The sequence below is a fragment of the Pecten maximus genome, chromosome 15 (genome assembly GCF_902652985.1).
Source record: "Pecten maximus chromosome 15, xPecMax1.1, whole genome shotgun sequence".
Taxonomy (NCBI): domain Eukaryota; kingdom Metazoa; phylum Mollusca; class Bivalvia; order Pectinida; family Pectinidae; genus Pecten; species Pecten maximus.
In genome coordinates, this window is record NC_047029.1 from 33,018,125 (window position 1) to 33,043,513 (window position 25,389).

A 25,389-nucleotide genomic window follows, 5' to 3' on the forward strand; every position below is an offset into this window, starting at 1 on the left:
ATTTAACCTATACAAAAACATCATTTCTCAGGTAATGTAAACTTCAAATTTTAATATATCTTTGGGGTACACTGGCCCAAACAAGACCTAAGATAACACTTTGGGACACACTTTTCATATCACTTCAAATGGAGTCACTAGTTTGGTTTGGTTTGTTTTTGTTTAACGTCCTATTAACAGCCAGGGTCATTTAAGGACATGCCAGGTTTTGGTGGTGGAGGAAAGCCGGAGTACCCGGAGAAAAACCACCGGCCTACGGTCAGTACCTGGCAACTGCCCCACGTAGGTTTCGAACTCGCATCCCAGAGGTGGAGGGCTAGTGATAAAGTGTCGGGACACCTTAACCACTCGGCCACCGCGGCCCCCAGAGTCACTAGTAAAATCCAGCAAAGTCCCACCATCAGTATATCAACATATTTAGTTGTGTGAGTCCAAGAAGACTCTGTTACCAAATAAGAGTTGAAACCAACAGGTGGAACCAAGAAGTTTGAATTTTTTTTTCAAAATGGAAGCCATTTGGATTTCAGACTGGACTGAAAAATAACACTTAACACTTGGCTAAGACAATCTCAGGATCATTTCAGGTAAGTTTGAGCTAAATCCCACTGGTGGAACTTGAAAGGAAGTTTAAAATGATTGTTGTTCAGGAAAACCCATGATTGTGCATTCATGTTACGAAATGGCCACTGTGTCTAAGTTTTCTTCAGGCCAAAAAATAACAACACTTTATTGCCCCTACCCTCCCCACTACCCTATTACATCCTCACCAATTTTCATTTCAATGGCACCAGTGGAACTGGAAAAGAAGTTTAAAATGTGTTTTTTAAGAAGGCAGCCATCTTGGATTTTGAACCAACTCGAAAACAAACAACACTTGGTCAGGACCATCTCAAGATCATTTCAGGTAAGTTGAGTTGAATCCCACCGGTGGCACTTGAGAAGTTGGAAATGTCTTAAGTTTAGGGATGGTGGGCAATGCACGACAACGGACGAAGCAAAACTAGCCATGAGCTTATTGCTATAAAATGATATATTTCTACTGAATATAAATATTTATGATTGGGCTTATTGGTGGAAAAATATTGTGAAGTCAACTTACCAGACACAGTAGTAGAATTAACACCACCAGTAGGACGATGCCACCTAGTACGGCCACGAGAATGATCCACCAAGCCACATCCTTTGCTGGTCGAGTTGCCACATCAGGAATGGTGTATGTAGTTGCCTTAGAGAAAAAAAACAAAGTAAATTGTGTGACAAGTTCTTTTTACATATACACATTTTAAATATTCTAAAGGGTACAATTCTTGACTTTTTTTTAGTCATAGTTATGTCCTCAATGAAAAATACAGCATCTCTTTGTGCAAATGCAGAAATACCAACAAAAAAAAAATTCTCTTTGGTTCTGATTTTAATGTTTTCAAATTCTTCAAAGAACAGCATGTATATCTCATAGAAATTGTGAAATGGACCATAGTTTTCTATTTTCATTTCATATTCATAATAGATCTAGTTTCTTACTTACACAAACCCCTCGCAAATTAGATTTTACCTTAACTGTGGAAATCTTACATCCAGGGTAATACTCACAAAAGCTATGTCATCCTCTAAATTGGGTTGTTCTATATTAAGGGCGGGGTCAAGTTTTAACTTGACCTTTAGATTGTATTTTGACCATGTCGACGGCTGGGTAATCCTCCAGTAGTGTGCTTTCCCACAACCGAGCAACGACCTTGACACTGGCAGAGTCTGATGGACCCAGACGATAAATCATGCACGTCAAACGGGAGCATTGTACATTTTCTTGTTCACAGCTCTGTAAAACAAACAATGGTTCAGTATTATGTTATGGTATATCATAGAATTATAAAATTATGTTCAATTTCGGAGAAATCCTTAAATGATTTTTGAAATAAAAAGTGTGTTATTAATCCAGTAGTAGGTCATCACTGCAGTTAAGCACTACCGGTAAGTAAGTACCATATTCATCTACCGGTATGATGAAGATCAGATCATTTTGAAAACCTACATCTTTGTAATGTACATATATTAACAGTTTAGTAATGAAACAGATTGCTTAAACCTTTTTATCATAAATAGAGGATATCTAATAGTCTTCAGTAATACCAAATACATAGAGGATATCTAACAGTGTCTTCAGTAATACCAAATATATAGAGGGTATCACAGTGTCTTCAGTAATACCAAATACATAGAGGATATCTAACAATGTCTTCAGTATTACCAAATATATAGAGGATATCTAACAATGTCTTCAGTAATACCAAATATATAGAGGATATCTAACAGTGTCTTCAGTAATACCAAATACATAGAGGATATCTAACATGTCTTCAGTAATACCAAATACATAGAGGATATCTAACAGTGTCTTCAGTAATACCAAATACATAGAGGATATCTAACAGTGTCTTCAGTAATACCAAATACATAGAGGATATCTAACAGTGTCTTCAGTAATACCTAATACATAGAGGATATCTAACAGTGTCTTCAGTAATACCTAATACATAGAGGATATCTAACAGTGTCTTCAGTTATACCAAATATATAGAGGATATCTAACAGTGTCTTCAGTAATACCAAATATATAGAGGATATCTAACAGTGTCTTCAGTAATACCAAATACATAGAGGATATCTAACAGTGTCTTCAGTTATACCAAATATATAGAGGATATCTAACAGTGTCTTCAGTAATACCAAATACATAGAGGATATCTAACAGTGTCTTCAGTTATACCAAATATATAGAGGATATCTAACAGTGTCTTCAGTAATACCAACTAGAACTGGCACAAGGATGGCTGACTAATACCCCTGCAATCTGCACGAGTCAATGGTGAATTGGAACTCTTAATTAGAGGCTAACTAAGATAACCCAGTAATATAGTGACCAGTTTCCATAGCAACCATAATTTTGAGAAAAAGAAAGCGAGATGCACATCTACACATGGTTCTCTATATTTGTGTGAAGTTTCATTGAAATCGGCCCTACAGTTTAGGAGTTGTCCGCACAAACTTAAAAGTTATGGTTCTTATCGGAAAACCTGTTTATAGTGACCAGTTGCCATTGCAACCATAATTTTGAGAAAAAGAAAGTGGCATGCACATCTACTACATGGTCCTCTATATTTGTGTGAAGTTTCATTGAAATCGGCCCTTCGGTTAAGGAGGAGTAATACAATTTATTCTGGGTATAAAAAGACATCTTTGTTGAATCCATTATATCACCGGGTATAGCTCCTTCCATACTCTCACTCACCAAAACCACTACTTTTTCCATTTTTTCCCTCTGTTCTGCAAGCCGTACTCTGGAGTCGTCATTCTTTCCTTCTTTTTCTTCTTCATCAACATTTGTCTCTGCTTGTCGTCTACGCCGCTGACCAACAGTTGTATAACCATCCTCATTTGTCTGGAAGAAGAACAAAGGAAGACCAGTTTAATTTTATGACCATAGGTTAATCTATCATTAACAATTTCCCCACAACTTTATACACTACTATACTATCCTCTGAGCCCTAGTTCATCCATCTCTCCTGCAGGTCAATTCCTCAGCCAATCATCAGTATCAGCTGGATTTTCATCCATTCCTAAGTCATCAACCAAGTCCTATTCAAACAATGATTCTCTTCTCACATAAATTAAACTGTTAAATTCTACAATTAACTGGAAATAAAATTTTGAGAGAAGTCTTAAGACTGTTTCATCTGTCAACCAATTCCTTAAATAATGTTAGGAGATCTATCAGTCACTTGACTCTAGAGTGTTCACATAATTTTAACAAGTGTTATTTGTAATGGGGCCCAAACTAGCCCTGAAGTTGATAATGATGTATTAAGAAGCCACAATGATATGGTTCCTTAGGTCATAATACCTCTAAACACCATATTTCATCAAAAAACATTTAAAATAATCACCACTAATAAAAAACAGAAAAAACATAGCATAATATTTGAAATCCAGAAATTGAAGTCACAGTTGTATTTGTAGTATTATGAATTACCTACTACATATAAAATTTCATCAACATTGGACAATATCTACATTTTAGTACATTTTTGATAGAAAAAAAATGCCAATTCATTATCATGGCAACCATACTTTACAATACTGTTGCCACCATGTTCAACATCCCTCAGAACCCAGAGTTGACCCATTCCAGAGCCTGTAAATTGTCCAACAACGAAACTGATTTCACCATTGTGTTTTTCATGTCATCCCAATTTTCATGAATATCAGACAAAAAAACTGAAAGTTGTTTGCTATCTAGAGGCCAATAGTTATAATCCCTCAATGTTTGTTGAAGATCTGACTTATATACACAACAAAATGTATTTAAAGAAAAGTGTTTGAAACCTTAACACCTGAAAGTGGAAGAAGTAGAAGATGAAAGAATAATAAGAAGAATCAATATGAAGGTAAAAACAGCAAGTGCCTAAAATTTGTTAAGGGGACTTGATAAACCTTTAATCCTCATGGTCAGTTGTAAATATATATTATGTGCTTGTGCCATTGAAAAAAATGAAAAAAAAATCATTATCACACATGCTGCATATTTATTTCCATGGGAACTGAAATCAGAAACCTGTATAAACTAGACCTTTGACATCATGAAAACTCGTACAACAAATTAGCAAGTGATCAACATATGAAACATTAGTCGTATGTATTACAGGTTTACTGTTGGTTCTGTAGACAAGATACAATAATGTTATAATGGTATAATGTATATATATATATATATATAACACCAAAATGTTGTCAATAGGACCAACAGCTAGACTGTATGGAGTGTATTTAGTTATAGACAGTAGATCGGGAACTCACGCCCGTAGAGGAAAATGTATCCTCCATAATCACTCACAACAGTTGCCATAGTGATGAGAACCAAATGACAAGAAAGAAATTGGATTATATCTGCAGGAGTTATGAATAGAAATTGTGAAATAATGAACTTCTCAGAGCTAAAATTAGCATGATGAACATTGGCACAGTTTAAAGTAACGGTGGCGATGGCTTCAAAAAGTTGTCAAGTAAAAATAAATGTTGTGATACAAACAAATTGGACACACAGGTGATCATTGTGATAACAATAAGGAATTGTTTACCTGTAATGTGTCAAAAAGACTAAACGTAATGGAATGACAGGAAGGATATGGAGTGATATATTTATCATATACTAGTTAATAACACAAATATTGCATTGTCTATGACGGTAATAAAGCAAACATTTATTGACAGCCAAATAAAACACAAAAAGCTTGAAAACATCACAACATTGAACATTGATCTTATTAAAGCATAAAGATTTCATAACAAAGTTATCAAGACTTCATCTTAAGACATTGAGATTTCATACACTGATGAGTCTGAAGCTCAAGACATTAAGATTTCATAATAAATCATAGAGATTTCATCTTAAGGTAAGGGAAACAAAAACAAGGACCAACTCATGAGACTTAACAAAGGTTGCTAGGAAACAGTTTAAAACCGGATGAAGCTTCGTAAGGAAAACACACAAGTGTGCAGTATAAAACAGGGAAGGTCCGAGCAACTCTTGGGAACAAGGAAAGTGTTTAGTACATTGACAGGGAAGGTCCGAGCAACTCTTGGGAACAAGAAAAGTGTTCAGTACATTGACAGGGAAGGTCCGAGCAACTCTTGGGAACAAGGAAAGTGTTCAGTACATTGACAGGGAAGGCCCGAGCAACTCTTGGGAACAAGGAAAGTGTTCAGTACATTGACAGGGAAGGCCCGAGCAACTCTTGGGAACAAGGAAAGTGTTTAGTACATTGACAGGGAAGGCCCGAGCAACTCTTGGGAACAGAGTAAGTACATTGAAAACTGTGGAAATAGATCAGGGTGATGTTTGAAGTTTCAACATTCTGATTCTATCAACTATTCAGAGAAGTTCTGAATTCCTTAAGTTATTAAACTGGCATGATGTTTCGGACAGTTGTTTGTCGATTCACTGATGTCAACTTTAAAAGTAATAGATGTCTATTTTAGAAGCATTTCTGGAAAATAAATTACAAGTATTTTAGTATCTCTATTCTTCCAATAATTGCGTTAAAATGATATAAAATACTGTTTTAGATTTAAATTTTAAAAATTTATCCAAAAATCAAAATATGAAAAATGCACTCTTTGCATTATTGACTCTACGATGTACCGTAACCAAAGTTAGTTTTTTTTTGTTTAACTTTGGCCTCTATAAGACAAAAAGTAGTATTTAGAATTTTGCAAAAAAAATCACATGACATATTATAAACATATTAACCTGTCTATCCACATAAACAATACAGCCCTTAAATGCTTTGTGGAGAGGAAGTGCGGAATCATGTTGATGATGCAAAGGCAGGGAGCAGGCCTTGATCTGAAGCATTCTGGGAAGGGAGCAATAATTTTTTCAGTAGCTTTCAGGAAGGGAGCATTCCTTTTAAGAAATCATGATTAGGTAGCAAGAATTCATATTGGTAATGTATATATACATACAAATGGGTAATATGTGTGATTTCTGAGACATTTTGAAAATAAATGATGAAAACAACATGAGATAACAACAATAGATAAGAATTTGTCCTTTAATGTCATAGGAACAAGGACATGGCAAGGATCTGTTGAGAATGAATGAATATCAATACATATCAGGCATGCATTTCTCAAGAGTGTTGGAATAAGGTTATAGAATGCAGTCCATGTGCACTGAAAGAGCCACATTTTAAAATGGAAAGTTGGAGGATAGTGTGAATCCAAGGGAGGTAAGCAGTGTGTGGACAACAAGGCGACGCCATCTAACAACTTACTACATTAGTTTGTGTGACATTTTCAGACTCGAGGTCTGTGTCACCAGAAGACTCGAGATCTGTACCTGTCAACTGGACTTCCGGGTTCAGCTGATAAAAAACATTACAGTGTTAGTCAAGAGTATCCACACAGTACACACACAGTACACACACAGTACACACACACACAGTACACACACAGCTCACTCAAACTCCCCATATCATCTTTTTTGGTAAACTTTCCTAAAAGCACTTATTATATCACTTCACACATACATGTAAACATATATGATGCAGACAATTCAACATGGACCAATGACATTTTCACACAGGGTTACTAAAATCATCAATATCTACATATGGATATCATTATTTCAAGAGTCTGGAGTTTCCACTGAAATCTCAACAGACTCTCCCTTAACATTTTACTATCAATTGCACTTTTTTAAAAACTCATTGAAAAACAAATTTTGAGCAGTAACAAACATGCAAGTCTAAACTAAACATGATGTCATATTCTATCTTAACATACATCTATCAAACGACTTCATGCTCGTTGGATCTAGTCTATCAAACTTAAAAAAAAAAGGAATCTACGATGAAATAACATGCATTTAGCCTTATATGTTATTTAAATTTCTAACAAAACAACTGATCTGATTACAGAAGAACATACAATAGCAATAAATCTGAACATTGAAGATACATGACTTTAGAATGAAATGCTTACAATACTTAAAACATGCTGAGGTCGAGTAATTCGTGTAGAATTAGAGTTGCCTCCCTTCAACCTAACCCTGAATGTTGATTCATGAATCGAGTCGAAATAGTATTTTAGTGCTAATGTCTTTAGTGTTGGAAATATAAAAATTGAACAGTGAGTTAGTCTTTCTAAATCTAAAGGCAGAAGTGTCATAGATCTAATTTCACAAAGCAAGAATTTTTTAGGCATTAGTAGCAAAATAGATTATGTATATTAAAGAATTTCTGATTGTCTAAGGAGCTTCTTGCCAAGTAAGTTACCAACAAGAATTACATATAATTATAGCTTATTTAAAAAAGATTTGCTAAATCAGCATAATAATGAGGTTGTTAAAATGATCAATGAAAAATAATGAAATAACATTTTTACACTGTAATTTTTCTGATCATTACCGCTAAATAAAAACGATAAATAAGATCCAACACTCTTAAAAACCATTATACTGCTCTCTGGTGGATCTGTAACACCCGGAGACACACCATATAGCAGTTCTTCCTTTTCTTTAAATAATCCAATTTGAGGAATTTTTGTGGTGTCAAGCTTACGTTACCTTAGTTTTTTTACATGTGAAATTGTCTATTTTTGAATGATCTATCACCACAGTCTTCATATTTATATTGTGTAGCTCCGAGCAATGAAATACTCACATCTACATTCAGTGGGTTGAATATTGATGGGTCCATGCGGCTACAGTCAATATCACCATACTCCGTCTGGAAGTACAAAACAAGTGCAATCAATGATTGCGAAAGCTCACCGGCGGCAGCAATCACACTTATAATGCATTCATTTTTTATGTATGTATAAGCATGTCATTTTGAAATTGTATGTCACATAACATCCCTCCTAGACCTCTAATGCATGTATAAACCAAATAAGAAAGGGTGTGGACTTTCCAAAACTTACCCCCAACACCTTTAAAGTGGGTTTTGGTGCCAAAAACATTAAGTCCACTAAATGGTAAAACGCCAAAAGAGATCACATTTTTTTCTGCATGATTTTGCCAAAACATCACTCCTGGACTTCTAATGAATGTATAAACCGAATTAGAAGGGTGATAGGTGTATACTTTTGGACTTACAAGCTTTCCAAAAACTTTAAAGTGGCACACCGACGCCGACGCCGGGGGTACAGCATTAGCTCACAGTTACTCGTAAACGGTGAGCTAACAAATTTATAATTCCTGTCAATCAACTTGTCCCTTCTGTATCAATCACCAAATGGGGAAAATATTAATAGAATCTTTGACCCCCTTGGGAGTGAGACACTGTAATCTCAACCTGAGAGGAAAGATTCTTAAGTTACCAAACCAAGGTCTGACAAGTGTTTCATTCCTTGCCTCATTCCAAAGAGGGTGAATGATTATTTTTCTCTTACCCTTTTTACCCTCGTATGTACCAAATATTAACGCTACACCATGCAAGGCAACCTACAGCTTTAGAAATATCCCTTCAGAATTTCAAGAAATAGCAATAACAAGAATGATTTACAGACAGACCATGGACCACAAACATATGGCGATTTAAATAGCTTACCATCTGATGATGATGGACTAATAAAAAAAACTTGACATACCTGGATGTCGATTAGGTAAAGCAGGTGCTTGCCACTGTGTCCAGGTAGCAAGGGTTTCATCTCATATGGCCAATCAATTTGTAACTCTGCCTGGCCTACTGTACTGTTACCATCATTCAAAACCTGAAAACAGACATCAAAATATCCTTATCACTTTCCTGAGGGTGATAGTGAACAAAAACGTGTCTTTTTCCAGGAAGTTGTTAATAATACATATTAGATGAATGCCATTGTTACAAAACATAATATATCATAATCATAAATGTCACTACTTCAATACCCTCCATGAAAACTAAAGCCTACGATGAACAAGGTTCTGCTTCCTATGTAACCCATATACCAAGTATGAATTCTGCGTGAGCAATCATTCTGAAGTTATAATCAAATCAAAAATGACCATCTTGAGGTTCAAGTTAAAATATATTTTTAGCAACCATGACCTTGACTTTTGATACATCATACTCAATATCTTCTTTTCCTCAGAGGCAATTCACACACAAAGTTTTATTTTTTTGTGATAATTAAATCTCAACTGATGGATCCAATGGTATAGAAATATATGCAATTACCAACAATAAATGACAATCACAGTTTAAAAATATAATTAACACCTCAACAAATCACAGCATCCTTAAAATGATCACCTCATAAGACCAAAACTTACATAAATACAGAATTCGTCAAAACTTCTTTGGGGTGCAATTTATTATTCCAATTCATTTTGAATAAATAGATAAGATTAGTACTGGGAATCACTATGAAATCCATGATCGATTGTCATCATTTCTTAAGCAATCGATCATTAACAGAAAGGGTTTGGTTTGTTATTGTTTAACGTCCTATTAACAGCCAGGGTCATTTAAGGACGTGTTAGGTTTTGGAGGTGGAAAAAAGCGCCTGCGGCGTACCCAGAGAAAAACCACTGGCCTACGGTCAGAACCTGGCAACTGCCCCATGTAGGTTTTGAACTCGCAACCCAGAGGTGGAGGGCTAGTGATAAAGTGTTGGGATATATACCTTAACCACTCCGCCACCGCGGCCCCCAACAGAAAGGGAAATAGCTGCAAAAACATTGACCAACATAAAGGAAAATGTTCTGCATATGTTTTATGACAACATGTTTTACAAGAGGCCCAGGGGCCTTAACGGTCATCTGACTCTAAATTAAAACCCTTATATTATTGTAGTATGCATTCTCTGTAGCAAGTATATAGTGGCACTGTTGGCCATGGCGGCCATCTTGGATTTCTGACCGACCCAATAAATAATAACACTTGGTCTGGACCATCTAAGGATAATTTCTGGTAAGTAAGAGCTGAATCCCACCGGTGGAATTTGAGAAGAAGTTTGAAATAGGTGTTGTTCATGAAAACCATGATTGCGCAATCATGTTACAAAATGGCCGTCATTGCTGCCATGTCAAAGTTTTTACGAGGCCGAAAAAAAAAAAACAACACTTTGTTGGCCCTCCTTCCTTAACATCCTCACCAATTTCCAGCTCAATGGCACCAGTGGAACTGGAGAAGAAGTTTAAAATGTGTTTTTTAAGATTGCGGATATGGCGGCCATCTTGGATTTCAGACCAATCTAAAAAATAACAACACTTGGTCGGGATCATCTCAGGAACATTTCAGGCAAGTTTCAGCCAAACAGCACTGGTGGAACTTGAGAAGAAGTTTAAAATGTGTTTTTCAAGATGGTGGTTATGGTGGCCATCTTGGATTTCGGACCGACCCGAAAAATAACAACAATTGGTCGGAATCATATCAGGATCATTTCAGGCAAGTTTCAGCTCAATAGCACTGGTGAAACTTGAGAAGAAGTTTAAAATGTGTTTTTCAAGATGGCGGCTATGGCGGCCATCTTGGATTTCGGACCAACCGGAAAAATAACAACACTTGGTCGGGATCATCTCATGATCATTTCAGGCAAGTTTCAGCCCAACAGCACTGGTGAAACTTGAGAAGAAGTTTAAAATGTGTTTTTCAAGATGGCGGCTATAGCGGCCATCTTGGATTTCGGACCGACCCGAAAAATAACAACACTTGGTCAGGATCATTTCTGGCAAGTTTCAGCCCAACAGCACTGCTGGAACTTGAGAAGAAGTTTAAAATGTGTTTTTCAAGATGGCGGCTATGGCGGCCATCTTGGATTTCAGACCAATCTAAAAAATAACAACACTTGGTCGCGATCATATCAGGATCATTTCAGGCAAGTTTCAGCTCAATAGCACAGGTGGAACTTGAGAAGAAGTTTAAAATGTGTTTTTCAAGATGGTGGCTATAGTGGCCATCTTGGATTTCGGACCGACCCGAAAAAAAACAACACTTGGTCGGGATCATCTCAGGATCATTTCAGGCAAGTTTCAGCCCAAAAGCACTGGTGGAACTTGAGAAGAAGTTTAAAATGTGTTTTTCAAGATGGCGGCTATGGTGGCCATGTTGGATTTCGGACCGACCCAAAAAATAACAACACTTGGTCGCAATCATATCAGGATCATTTCAGGCAAGTTTCAGCCCAACAGCACTGGTGGAACTTGAGAAGAAGTTTAAAATGTGTTTTTCAAGATGGCGGCTATGGCGGCCATCTTGGATTTCGGACCGACCCGAAAAATAACAACACTTGGTCGCAATCATATCAGGATCATTTCAGGCAAGTTTCAGCTCAATAGCACTGGTGGAACTTGAGAAGAAGTTTAAAATGTGTTTTTCAAGATGGCGGCTATGGCGGCCATCTTGGATTTCGGACCGACCCGAAAAATAACAACACTTGGTCGCAATCATATCAGGATCATTTCAGGCAAGTTTCAGCCCAACAGCACTGGTGGAACTTGAGAAGAAGTTTAAAATGTGTTTTTCAAGATGGCGGCTATGGCGGCCATCTTGGATTTCAGACTGACCCGAAAAATAACAACACTTGGTCAGGACCATCTCAGGATCATTTCAGGCAAGTTTCAGCTTAATCCAACTGGTGGAACTTGAGAAGAAGATTGAAATGTGAAAAGTTTACGCACGACGCACGGCGGACGGCGGACGGCGCACGACGACGGACGAAGCATGATGACTATAGGTCATCCTGACCCTTCGGGTCAGATGACCTAAAAATGTTGTTTTAATGTATATTTATTTCAATTTAACAGTGATATTGTTCATTAATTAATTGTTGAAGTCAGTTGTAAATCTTGAAAATTTCCATGTTCTAGTCAAATCATGATCGATTAGTCATAGTTAAAATGACTATACATTGATTAAATTGATTTATCGAGAACAATACTAGATAAAACAAGTTCAATCAATGATTGCGAAGCTCACCGGCAGCAACAATCACATTCACAAGCATTTTTTATGTATGTATAAGAATGTAATTTTGAAATTGTACATCACATAAAATCACTCTTTGACCTCTAATGAATGTATGAACCAAATTAGAAGGGTGTGAGGTGTATACTTTTGGACTTACAAGCTTCCCAAAAACTTACCCCAAAAACTTTTATGAGAAGCTCAAACTTTTTTGTGGTAGGTAAAAGTGCAAGGTAAATATTGGTTCTGTATAATACACTATAGCCTGTTCTTGATTTCAAAAATAGCCACACCAATGTATGGCTATTGTGGGTGTATATAGACACAAGTTTGGTTTGGTTTATTTTGGTTTATTTTGTTTTAAAGTCCTTTCAACAGCCAGGGTCATTTAAGGACGTGCCAGGTTTTGAAGGTAGAGGATAGCTGGAGTACCCGGAGAAAAACCTCTGACCTATGGTCAGTACCTGGCAACTGCCCCACTTGAGTTTCGAAATCACAGCCCAGAGGTGGAGGGCTAGTGATAAAGTGTCGGGACACCTTAACCACTCGACCACGACGGGGGTAGAGGGCTAGTGATAAAGTTTCGGGACACCTTAACCACTCGACCACCGCAGGGGTAGAGGGCTAGTGATAAAGTGTCGGGACACCTTAACCACTCGGCCACCACAGCGGTGGAGGACTAGTGATAAAGTTTCGGGACACCTTCACCACTTGACCACCGCAGGGATAGAGGGCTAGTGATAAGTGTCGGGACATCTTAACTACACTCGGTCACCCTGGACAGTGGCATATTTATCTCCACAAGGTTTAGGTGATAATAACATACCACATAAGTATGGTTGATAGAAGGACCAATCTGAGCTGCCCTACTGATGGCACTTTCCCCTCGCACCTCTCCACTAAACACCACATCCGCATCTGGTTTGGCTGACCTTTATCAGAAAACAACAAAGTCACATATTTATAAGCTGATAATATATTGTATAAATGACTTTAATAAGGAAAGTTCTAAATTCAATTAGTAATTATTTGAGTTGCAAGAACTTGTGATCTAAACATCAAAATACAAAAAATAATCATTAAAAGTTTGTGGGCGATTGCTCCAGGGATCCCCTGCCTCTAAGACACCACTATGTACAACATACATCTCCAATATTTATATTCTCTATTTGAAACGTTCCTGTTATTTCATCTCTCTCAGTTGTAATTTCAAAGAACCATTTGTAGCTCCAAACACATGAGTGAAGATTTTTGTACTAAAGCTTACTTAACCACATGAGTGAAGATTTTTGTACTAAAGCTTACCTAACCACATGAGTGAGGATTTTTGTACTAAAGCTTACTTAACCACATGAGTGAGGATTTTTGTACTAAAGCTTACCTAACCACATGAGTGAAGATTTTTGTACTAAAGCTTACCTAACCACATGAGTGAAGATTTTTGTACTAAAGCTTACCAAACCACATGAGTGAAGATTTCCGTACTAAACCTTACCAAACCACATGAGTGAAGATTTTTGTACTAAAGCTTACCTAACCACATGAGTGAGGATTTTTGTACTAAAGCTTACCAAACCACATGAGTGAGGATTTTTGTACCAAAGCTTACCTAACCACATGAGTGAAGATTTTCGTACTAAAGCTTACCCACATGAGTGAGGATTTTTGTACTAAAGCTTACCTAACCACATGAGTGAAGATTTTTGTACTAAAGCTTACCTAACCACATGTCTGAAGATTTTCGTACTAAACCTTACCTAACCACATGAGTGAGGATTTTTGTACTAAAGCTTACCTAACCACAGGAGTGAAGATTTTTGTACTAAAGCTTACCTAACCACATGAGTGAAGATTTTTGTACTAAAGCTTACCTAACCACATGAGTGAAGATTTTTGTACTAAAGCTTACTTAACCACATGAGTGAAGATTTTCGTACTAAACCTTACCTAACCACATGAGTGAAGATGTTTGTACTAAAGCTTACCTAACCACATGAGTGAAGATGTTTGTACTAAAGCTTACCTAACCACATGAGTGAAGATTTTTGTACTAAAGCTTACTTAACCACATGAGTGAAGATTTTTGTACTAAACCTTACCTAACCACATGAGTGAAGATTTTTGTACTAAAGCTTACCAAACCACATGAGTGAAGATTTTTGTACTAAAGCTTACCTAACCACATGAGTGAGGATTTTTGTACTAAAGCTTACCTAACCACATGAGTGAAGATTTTTGTACTAAAGCTTACCTAACCACATGAGTGAAGATTTTCGTACTAAAGCTTACCTAACCACATGTCTGAAGATTTTTGTACAAACGCTTATTAAACCACATGGCTAAAGTCTTAATAAACTTACCCGTATACAACCATGTTTGTCTTCGACACAACCTTCACCATCAAGTTCTTCACATCTTCATTAGGTGTCTGTTCCGAACTCGTCCTGGAGCAAATAATAATCCCAATTTTAATTTTCTGTATGCTGTTTGTAGTATACTTGATTTTGAAAATTAAAAAAGTGAAATTTTGATAATTTTGCAGCATGTTGATTTTAAGTATAACTGCCAAATAGTGGATTTTTTTTTATTTTACTTTCATAAATTTTATAGGAAATATTTACTTTCTGATCTTTTAAAAAAGAAAATATTCAGAATAACATTCAACTTAATCTAATAAACTAGACTTGTATAACATATATGCCCTTGCTGTGAAACTAAAAGCAAAGTTCAACTAATATTCAGGCTGAAAATTTTGGCCTACCTTCAGAAAATTATTTTTTAATTGTTTATTTTTTTTCAATTGAAATCCATAACATCTGATGTTTTAATTTAGTCTTGAAAAGAAAATCAACAACAACATCATAAAAACAATGACTAACTTGGCCTTGTATACCTTAATACAAAGTCTTATTAAATCAAGCTAGGAACAATGGATAGGGTGCTTGTCCATTGTACAATAGATATTTCTATTTCAGTGTTATAAATCATTATGACACATATCACTACACCTTTCACAGATACCAATGATAGAACTGTGAAACTTACGTATTCACAAAAGCTTTTATGGAAAAGAAGTTTGTTTTGGGGTCGAGACCTGCAGTATTAAAAGTGATTGTAAATTCCCTGACAACAGTCTTGAACAGCGGATTTCCAAGTCCTCCACAAGTCATCAGAGTGGCATTGTACACAGAACACTCTGGCAAGAAGGAATCCTGAAAATACAAAACATGATTAAAGGTAGCTAAACGCCAAAATTTTGTCCGACTAACATGGAGCCTCAGGAAGTTGGTCTGGTTCAGGCCGCCAAAATCTATTTAAATTTCCTGATTCTATAATTAGTGTCAGTAATAACAATAACATCTAGGTCAGTCGAGAATGAGCTCTGCTTTACATTCACCTGACTGGCTGCTTTATTTCTATCTCTCACTTGATTGGCTACTTTATTTCTATCTCTCACCTGATTGACTATTCTGTGAAGATACCATGGAAACTATGAGAAAGTTAGCCTGCAGAGAGTATTTACCTTTGGGACTAACACACAAATGACAAATGACTCTCTATATATAGGGATATAGTTTCTTTAACACATTATTTCTATATAGAGTAAATAGGGTACAATATATATTCAAATTAATCAAAAATAAGGAACGTTCTCTTTTTTAACATGCTTACCAGTAATATCATTTTTCAATTCTATAATATCCTCTGAAATTATTATCTCTACATTTAGATTTACAGCATCTAATTGTTTTTGATGAACACCAGGGTCATGGGCCTTAATGGTCACTTGATAATTCATGTCTTTATTTTCAAATTAAGAATTTAACATATTTGATCAATGTGACCTTGAAGGTAACTCAAGGTCATTCAACTGAACAAACTGTCTAAAAGGTACAGAACAGATAGAAATTTAGCAACTTGTAAAGAATAATTATCTAACTTATTACAGAATGAAAATTACTTACAGAGTTCAAAGCCTTGGAATTTTTGTATTCAAACTCTTTTGGAACAACAATATAGAACATTGTCTCATATGCCGGCTCCATTTTATTAGTTACTGTGAACTTAATAGTCAGGTCTGATCCGATATCAGTCATCACCTTGTAACCAGTCTGCTGATCTCTGTCAAAATAAAATCACCATACATAAACATGTATCTAACCTTATTTTTAAATGCACCTTTTTTTCAAGAGTTCTTTTCCAAGAATTTACAAAACATCCTTGGTGAATGGTAGAGTATGTTGAAGTCCAGTATAGTGAAAATAGTGAAATTCAAAACTAGGATGATATAATTATACATCAGTAAGGGGATGCAACTTGACACTTTCATTACAAAATGGTATTCAAGAGAAGCAACACATTATATCTAAATAAAGTTCAAACCACATTCTGTTATTCTTCAGTGTGTACATTAAAATAGATCATTCCCTTTAAAATGATTTAAGAAGAGTTATGTTTTAATAGTTTACACAGGTAATTTAATACAAGTCAAGCTTAGCATGACTTACACATCTGCCAGTTTGACCTCCGCCATCAGAGACAAACTGCTCTCACAAATATCGTTGCTGCCACACTCCTTGGCGAATGCTATCTGTAAACATGATAGAAATAATCACTCTAAAAATGTATTAAGTGAAGATTTTACATAAATGTCTATGATAGATAAAATTAATTAAACAAGAAATATCTTTAAAAAAGATAAACGGCATAGTTTTAATGTTGGTGGTTATGATGTAAAACTGCTGGTGAAATAAATTAACGGACGATATGAAAATTATATCAGTTTGAATCATTTTTGGTGATAATAAGACTTCATTTGAATCAGTAATATTATTTTATCAATGCGTCATTTAAAAAGATACATCCACTTATTCAGCATGCATTCGTTTTTAACTGCGTATCTGCATTTTGCATTTACTGCTACATTGACCAATCGCATACTTCATCTTGACCAGTAACGCCACCTGTCGCGTCATATTGGGAACCAAAAGAATATCATACGGCTATGCCGAAAAAAAGATTAGTTCACTAAATTAAACACCACACTGACTTGAGTGTAGGTTCCACTGGCTCATTTTTTAAGAAACAAGAGGCCCATGGACCTTAATGGTCACCACTGAAATTTGATATATTTTGGCAAATTTAATTCCCATAACATTGAATTTGAGGCTACTGTTGTTCACCCCAGGATGCTACAGGCAACATATCAGGTTTCTAAGTGTTTTGATTGTCGAGAAGAAGGTGTATTAATTTTTTTAGCATATTTCACCCGGTGAATGAAGGCAAAAGTCATTCATTTGAACCAACATTGTAATCCTTCATCCATGCATACTACAAGGCCAATATCAGACCTCTGAGATATTGAGAAAAAATCATTTATATCTTTTATAATCTTTAACCCCTGTGACCTTGAATGAAGGTCTAGGTCATCCATTTGAACACAAATTGGAAGGCCTTCATCCCAGCATGCTACAAACCCAATATCAGGTCTTTGGGCCTCTTACTTATCAAGAAGTTGTTTTAAAGATTTAAACATATTTGACCCCTGTGACCTTGAATAAAGGTCTAGGTCATCCACTGAAACAAACTTGGTAGTCCTTCATCCCAGTAAGCTACATATCCAATATAATGTGCCTGGGTCTGTTGGTGATTGAGAAGAATTAACAAGAGGCCCAAAGGGCCTTAACGGTCACCTGAGATTTGAAATATTTCGGCCAACTAAATTGACCCTTTTTGGCCCCACCCATCAGTCCTAATGGGGTGAGACCCCAGGGTCATGAAATTCACAATTTTGGTAAAGCACCTTAAGACCCTTCCATCTATGAAGAGTATTTGATTCTACCATATCTGAGAGTAGGGAAGAAAATTTTTGAAATTTCAGTCAATTTGACCCTTTTTGGCCCCGCCCACCAGCCCCTGGGGGTCAACCAGGGCCAACATATACATACCATCAAACTGTCATCCCATGCTGATAATTTGAACCAAGTTAGAATGAATTCCAATAGAAATCCAACAAATAATAGTCAAAAATGTGATTTCCCTATATAAACTATAGTAAAGTTTACCCCCTCCCCAGGGGCAAACGTGAGACCCCAGGGTCATGAAATTCACAATTTTGGTAAAGCACCTTAAGACCCTTCCATCTATGAAGAGTATTTGTTTCTACCATATCTGAGAGTAGAGAAGAAGATTTTTGAAATTTTAGTCAATTTGACCCTTTTTGGCCCCGCCCACCAGCCCCTGGGGGTCAATTAGGGCCAACATGTACATACCATGAAAGTGTCATCCCATGCTGATAATTTGATACAAGTTAGAATGAATTCCAATACAAATCCAACAAATAATAGTCAAAAATGTGATTTCCCTATATAAACTATAGTAAAGTTTACCCCCTCCCCAGGGGCAAACGTGAGACCCCAGGGTCATGCAATTCACAATTTTGGTAAAGCACCACAAGACCCTTTCATCTATAAAGAGTGTTTGACTCCACCATATCTGAGAGTAGAGAAGAAGATTTTTGAAGTTTTAGTCAATTTGACCCTTTTTGGCCCCACCCCTCAGGCCCCTGGGGGTGGGGACCATATAATTCACAATTTTGGTTGACCTTCAGCCATAGAAACTTTCTGCCAAATTTCATTGAATTTTGTTAAGTGGTTTTGGAGAAGAAGTCGAAAATGTAAAAAGTTTACGGACGCACGACGCACGACGGACGACGGACGACGACGGACAAAAGGCGATTAGAATAGGTCACTTGAGACTTCGTGACCTAAAAATGTGACATCAATTTACTGATGACATCACAACAGTTTTATCAAACTCATGTCTTTTGATATCTATCGATTCTTATTATGAAGTGCATTGGATGCTTCCATAGACTACCATACAATAAACTGTTCTGTAGAAGTTTTACCTGAATAATGTAACATAATGTTGACTATCTATAAAATAAAGCAAAGTCCTTCATCAATAAAATAAATATATTCAGGAGCTCATAAGGTATCTGGCACAAAAGCTTTTTATTTTTGAAAGTGGTCCAGTTCGACCTTTGATCTTTAACCTGGTGACCACCAAACTCCCATTAGGTCTAGAATGTGTTTACTATAAAGTGATACCTCCCTCCTTTACTTAGTATTGTACCTATCTTAAAATAGACCCCCACCTCCATTGTAAGAGTTTATCATGTTTGTTTGTTAGCTTAATCACCCATGAACAGTCAGAGTAATTTTGAGAGTTGGGTCTCTTTGTAGTAGCTCGTGACTACTTCACAGAACAACATACGAGAGGCCCATCCAGAGCAATTCAGGTATGTGTCTTGCCCAAGGAAAAAAACATGACAGCTGAGAACGGTCCGTTTCTCAGCTTCCCGAGAAACACAAACCAACAGGAGTAGGGAGAATCAAACCACGCACCTCGGATCTTCAACTGAGGCTACATAGGCCAATGTTCAAACTGACTGTGTTATCATGGCCCCTTGTAAAAAAATGAATGTTAAAGTTTCAGGAAGACTTATTTGATAACCATTTGTAGCTCATCATTCTAAAATTGATGAATCTGTGACCAGAGACTTATTTGCAGGTAAATATGGTAAAGGTAAAAATAAGGACTTGTAGTAATACCTACCTGTGTATTAAGTGATACCTACCTGTGTATTTAGTGATACCTACCTGTGTATTTAGTGATACCTACCTGTGTATTTAGTGATACCTACCTGTGTATTTAGCGATACCTGTGTATTAAGTGATACCTACCTGTGTATTTAGTGATACCTACCTGTGTATTAAGTGATACCTACCTGTGTATTAAGTGATACCTACCTGTGTATTAAGTGATACCTACCTGTGTATTAAGTGATACCTACCTGTGTATTAAGTGATACCTACCTGTGTATTAAGTGATAACTACCTGTGTAATTAGAGATACCTACCTGTGTATTTAGCGATACCTACCTGTGTATTTAGTGATACCTACCTGTGTATTTAGTTATACCTACCTGTGTATTTAGCGATACCTACCTGTGTATTAAGTGATAACTACCTGTATATTAAGTGATACCTACCTGTGTATTTAGTGATACCTACCTGTGTATTTAGTGATACCTACCTGTGTATTTAGTGATACCTACCTGTGTATTTAGTGATACCTACCTGTGTATTAAGTGATACCTACCTGTGTATTAAGTGATACCTACCTGTGTATTTAGTTATACCTACCTGTGTATTAAGTGATACCTACCTGTGTATTAAGTGATACCTACCTGTGTATTTAGTGATACCTACCTGTGTATTTAGAGATACCTACCTGTGTATTTAGTGATACCTACCTGTGTATCTAGTGATACCTGTGTATTTAGAGATACCTACCTGTGTATTTAGTGATACCTACCTGTGTATTTAGTGATACCTACCTGTGTATTAAGTGATAACTACCTGTGTATCTAGTGATACCTACCTGTGTATTTAGTGATACCTACCTGTGTATCTAGTGATACCTACCTGTGTATCTAGTGATACCTACCTGTGTATTAAGTGATACCTACCTGTGTATTTAGTGATACCTACCTGTGTATTTAGTGATACCTACCTGTGTATCTAGTGATACCTACCTGTGTATCTAGTGATACCTACCTGTGTATTAAGTGATAACTACCTGTGTATTTAGTGATACCTTCCTGTGTATTAAGTGATACCTACCTGTGTATCTAGTGATACCTACCTGTGTATCTAGTGATACCTACCTGTGTATTTAGTGATACCTACCTGTGTATTAAGTGATACCTTCCGGTGTATTAAGTGATAACTACCTGTGTATTTAGTGATACCTACCTGTGTATTTAGTGATACCTACCTGTGTATTTAGTGATACCTGTGTATTTAGTGATACCTACCTGTGTATTTAGTTATACCTACCTGTGTATTTAGTTATACCTACCTGTGTATTTAGTGATACCTACCTGTGTATTAAGTGATACCTACCTGTGTATTTAGAGATAACTACCTGTGTATTTAGTGATACCTACCTGTGTATTTAGTGATACCTACCTGTGTATCTAGTGATACCTACCTGTGTAATTAGAGATACCTACCTGTGTATTAAGTGATACCTACCTGTGTATTAAGTGATACCTACCTGTGTATTAAGAGATAACTACCTGTGTATTAAGTGATACCTACCTGTGTATTAAGTTATACCTACCTGTGTATTTAGTGATACCTACCTGTGTATTTAGTGATACCTACCTGTGTATTTAGTGATACCTACCTGTGTATTAAGTGATACCTACCTGTGTATTTAGTGATACCTACCTGTGTATTAAGAGATACCTACCTGTGTATTTAGTGATAACTACCTGTGTATTAAGTGATACCTACCTGTGTATTAAGTGTTATATCTGTGGCGTCTGTCCCACCAGTCATGACGAGAACAGGAAAGTTATTTATGTCAGGAAAGCTGGCCTGTCGTTTACGGCGTGTGGGCCAGTTCTCGTCGGGGAGTCTATAGGTGGCCTTGAACTGAACTGGGTGGAGTTTGTCCTGGAAATTGTCCTTGAACCAGAATAAATACATGATCATATTATTAATATTCCACTTAAAAATATGTATTGTTTGTCGTGGTTAAGGTAGACAGGAAAAATTATTTCCTCATTTCCTCAAGTGTATCCTATTTTTCTAACATGAACAGGACATTGCATTATGACTCATTTCAGGAAAGTATTATTTCCTGTATTGTACTCAACAATGAGGAAATTAAAAATTTTACAGCAAGTTAGGAAAGTAATCTGTTCATTTCTTCCTTTTAACAAACAATGACAAAATCTATATACTGCATTGCCATGTTTGATCCCAAAAGAACTTTTAAATTAATGCAAAATATCAGCATCTTATCCCGTTTATAAATAATTAAATTTTAAAGAAAAAGAGTTCATCAAATAAAAGTAGATACCACAGTGAGCATGGATAATTGTATTGTTAAATTATAAGGATTAACTTGAATATATTTTTGATATTATGGAGCTGTAACATCAAAAACTGGGAGTACTCTAATCATTAATTGCTTTGCGGTTGATTTAGGGCACACTTGGTTTTATTCTGTTATATCTCCAAAAAAAAACTTATTAAAGTCAATCCTAAAACCCGCTAGGAAGTCAAATAAAATAATGTCTGTCCTAATTTAATAAATAACTCTAGTCCAAGTGGTCTAACAATAATAAACATGTCTGTCCTAATTTAATAAACAACTCTAGTCCAAGTGGTCCAACAATAATAAACATGTTTGTCCTTATTTCATAAACAACTCTAGTCTAAGTGGTCTAACAATAATAAACAAACAATGCCTTGTCATCTATCTACCTTAAGATAAATGATATGTTTGACTTCCACATTCCTGTTCACTATTGGTAGGGTCACAGTTTTCTCAATCTGACCGTTCATGCCTGGGGTGGGATTATCAAACTCCACACGTTTTCTCTGTTTTCCTGTATCAGCTTCAATGGTATAGATAACCTGAAGTGGTACACTGGAAGTAGAAACACAAATTATTAGTCAACAAGATCCAATAAATTTGTGGGGAAAAAAAATTATTACTGTATATCCAGAACTTATCTGGAATCAGGATTGATAAAACCTCCCACCCCTCTAAATCCAGCCAGATTCCCAATTTTCCCCAATAACTTGTTCATTCCCGCGAGAATAAAATGGGCAACATGGCAGATCAATACAGCTGTGTACAACTAAAATCAGTCTACATTTGTGAAACCTTGGCTGCCAGGGGTATTATCAGTATGTTGGTTTTTTCCTGGTAACATCTGGGACTGTAAACTTATGTAGATTTGGACTAACTTTGTAACGATACCCTGATATCCTCACCTTCTGACGGGTTCGATGGTGTACGACAGAATGAATGTCATAACAACACAGCGTTTTTTCACTCCATTAAAACACAAAGCTGTCTCAGAAATGTTGAATTTGTTAGGTTGAACAGAGATAGCAGAAGTCAAGTGAACGATTGGTCGTGTCCGTAGGAGAATGGCCTGTCCAGATTCGTAGGAGCCAACAGCGATGTCATCATACCCATTTCCATCCATGTCCATACCACCAGAGATTGCGTGTCCAAATGCTCTGAGTGGTGGACTGGTGACGATGTCCGAGGCATAGATTCTCTAAAGTAAAACATTACATGACATATTAAAATAATGAATCGTCTGAAACACATGTTTCAATGAATTTCTAATGAAAATGTTTTATAGTAAAACTTATTCTTCCTTCTCATAATCCTATTTTCTTTTAAATTTTAGGGTCACTGTATTGCTTTGTATGCTTATATAATATAAGGTTTAACTTAGATCAAAATCAAACACATGTATCATAAACTGGTATATATACTTTTACAAATGTTTGATCTTCCTCAATGAACTTATATTTTCAAGGTACATATCTTTTATTTAAATACATTAATTGTAAAAAAAATCGAAACGCCTTGAAAAACCTGCAGTTATAGTACTATGAAACACTTTTCATCGGTTGAAATGTCTTTCAACAGAACTGATATAAGGCAAAGTTTAACGACGAGAGTCAACAATATTATTAGTATCTTAGTATCAGAGATACACCCTGCCCCATGAGACATTGGACGAATCAATATTACCCATCTTATTGTCAGATATACCCTCCCCATGAGACATTGGACGAATCAACATTACCCATCTTATTGTCAGAGATACACCCTGCCCCATGAAACATGGGACAAATCAATATTACCCATCTTATTGTCAGATACACCCTCCCCATGAGACATTGGACAAATCAATATTACCCATCTTATTGTCAGATACACCCTCCCCATGAGACATGGGACAAATCAATATTACCCATCTTAGTATCAGATACACCCTCCCCATGAGACATTGGACAAATCAATATTACCCATCTTATTGTCAGATACACCCTCCCCATGAGACATGGGACAAATCAATATTACCCATCTTAGTATCAGATACACCCTCCCCATGAGACATTGGACAAATCAATATTACCCATCTTATTGTCAGATACACCCTCCCCATGAGACATGGGACAAATCAATATTACCCATCTTAGTATCAGATACACCCTCCCCATGAGACATTGGACAAATCAATATTACCCATCTTATTGTCAGATACACCCTGCCCCATGAGACATTGGACAAATCAATATTACCCATCTTAGTATCAGAGATATACCCTGCCCCATGAGACATTGGATGAATCAATATTACCCATCTTATTGTCAGATACACCCTCCCCCATGAGACATGGGACGAATCAATATTACCCATCTTATTGTCAGATACACCCTGCCCCTTGAGACATTGGATGAATCAATATTACCCATCTTATTGTCAGATACACCCTCCCCTTGAGACATTGGATGAATCAATATTACCCATCTTATTGTCAGAGATACACCCTGCCCCTTGAGACATTGGATGAATCAATATTACCCATCTTATTGTCAGATACACCCTGCCCCTTGAGACATTGGATGAATCAATATTACCCATCTTATTGTCAGATACACATTCTTCACTATGAAGAATTAAAACAGTATCTGAGCTGTAACATACCGGTCATCAATAATATCTATTGTACTTTAAGTGATACAACATTGGTCCTGATTTTACCTGAGCGTAGGTTTCCTTCAGACCGTCAGCAGAGCCATGGAAGATGTAGATAGCTCCCTTATCAACACCCTCATACGGAGCTCCGACCACCAGATCTGGAATACAACATATTAACATTTGTATTAAATTATGCAGGAGTATATCACTTGTACACTTTTTTCTTCTTCTTTAGATCAGAATTTTATGCAGTAATAATTCTTTTATTGTATCTAACTTCAAACATGCCCCTCCTCCAATAGGACTGTGATAGCTCAGTTGGTAAGAGTTACCTCCCTGCCATGTAACC

At 36.4% G+C, this 25,389-nt stretch overlaps 1 protein-coding gene across 8 annotated transcripts in view; it reads right to left on the bottom strand.

Annotated features, from left to right (window-relative positions):
- Positions 1 to 25,389, bottom strand: part of LOC117343650 (integrin alpha-PS1-like) — a 79,826-nt gene that overhangs the window by 13,996 nt on the left and 40,441 nt on the right. For 7 of the 8 annotated variants that reach the window (XM_033906104.1, XM_033906102.1, XM_033906100.1 and 4 more), the window contains exons 10-24: positions 25,104 to 25,198; positions 23,309 to 23,601; positions 22,793 to 22,958; positions 21,815 to 21,988; positions 16,955 to 17,037; positions 16,412 to 16,568; positions 15,492 to 15,658; positions 14,807 to 14,890; positions 13,273 to 13,378; positions 9,148 to 9,270; positions 8,220 to 8,285; positions 6,831 to 6,920; positions 3,287 to 3,436; positions 1,591 to 1,816; positions 1,100 to 1,225 (exon numbers count right to left, since the gene is read on the bottom strand). In XM_033906104.1, the coding sequence (XP_033761995.1) occupies positions 1,640 to 1,816; positions 3,287 to 3,436; positions 6,831 to 6,920; positions 8,220 to 8,285; positions 9,148 to 9,270; positions 13,273 to 13,378; positions 14,807 to 14,890; positions 15,492 to 15,658; positions 16,412 to 16,568; positions 16,955 to 17,037; positions 21,815 to 21,988; positions 22,793 to 22,958; positions 23,309 to 23,601; positions 25,104 to 25,198 (1,931 nt within the window). In that variant the 3' untranslated portion in view covers positions 1,100 to 1,225; positions 1,591 to 1,639. The remainder of the gene's footprint in view (positions 1 to 1,099; positions 1,226 to 1,590; positions 1,817 to 3,286; positions 3,437 to 6,830; positions 6,921 to 8,219; positions 8,286 to 9,147; positions 9,271 to 13,272; positions 13,379 to 14,806; positions 14,891 to 15,491; positions 15,659 to 16,411; positions 16,569 to 16,954; positions 17,038 to 21,814; positions 21,989 to 22,792; positions 22,959 to 23,308; positions 23,602 to 25,103; positions 25,199 to 25,389) is intronic. The other variant, XM_033906105.1, reaches the window with a different exon arrangement.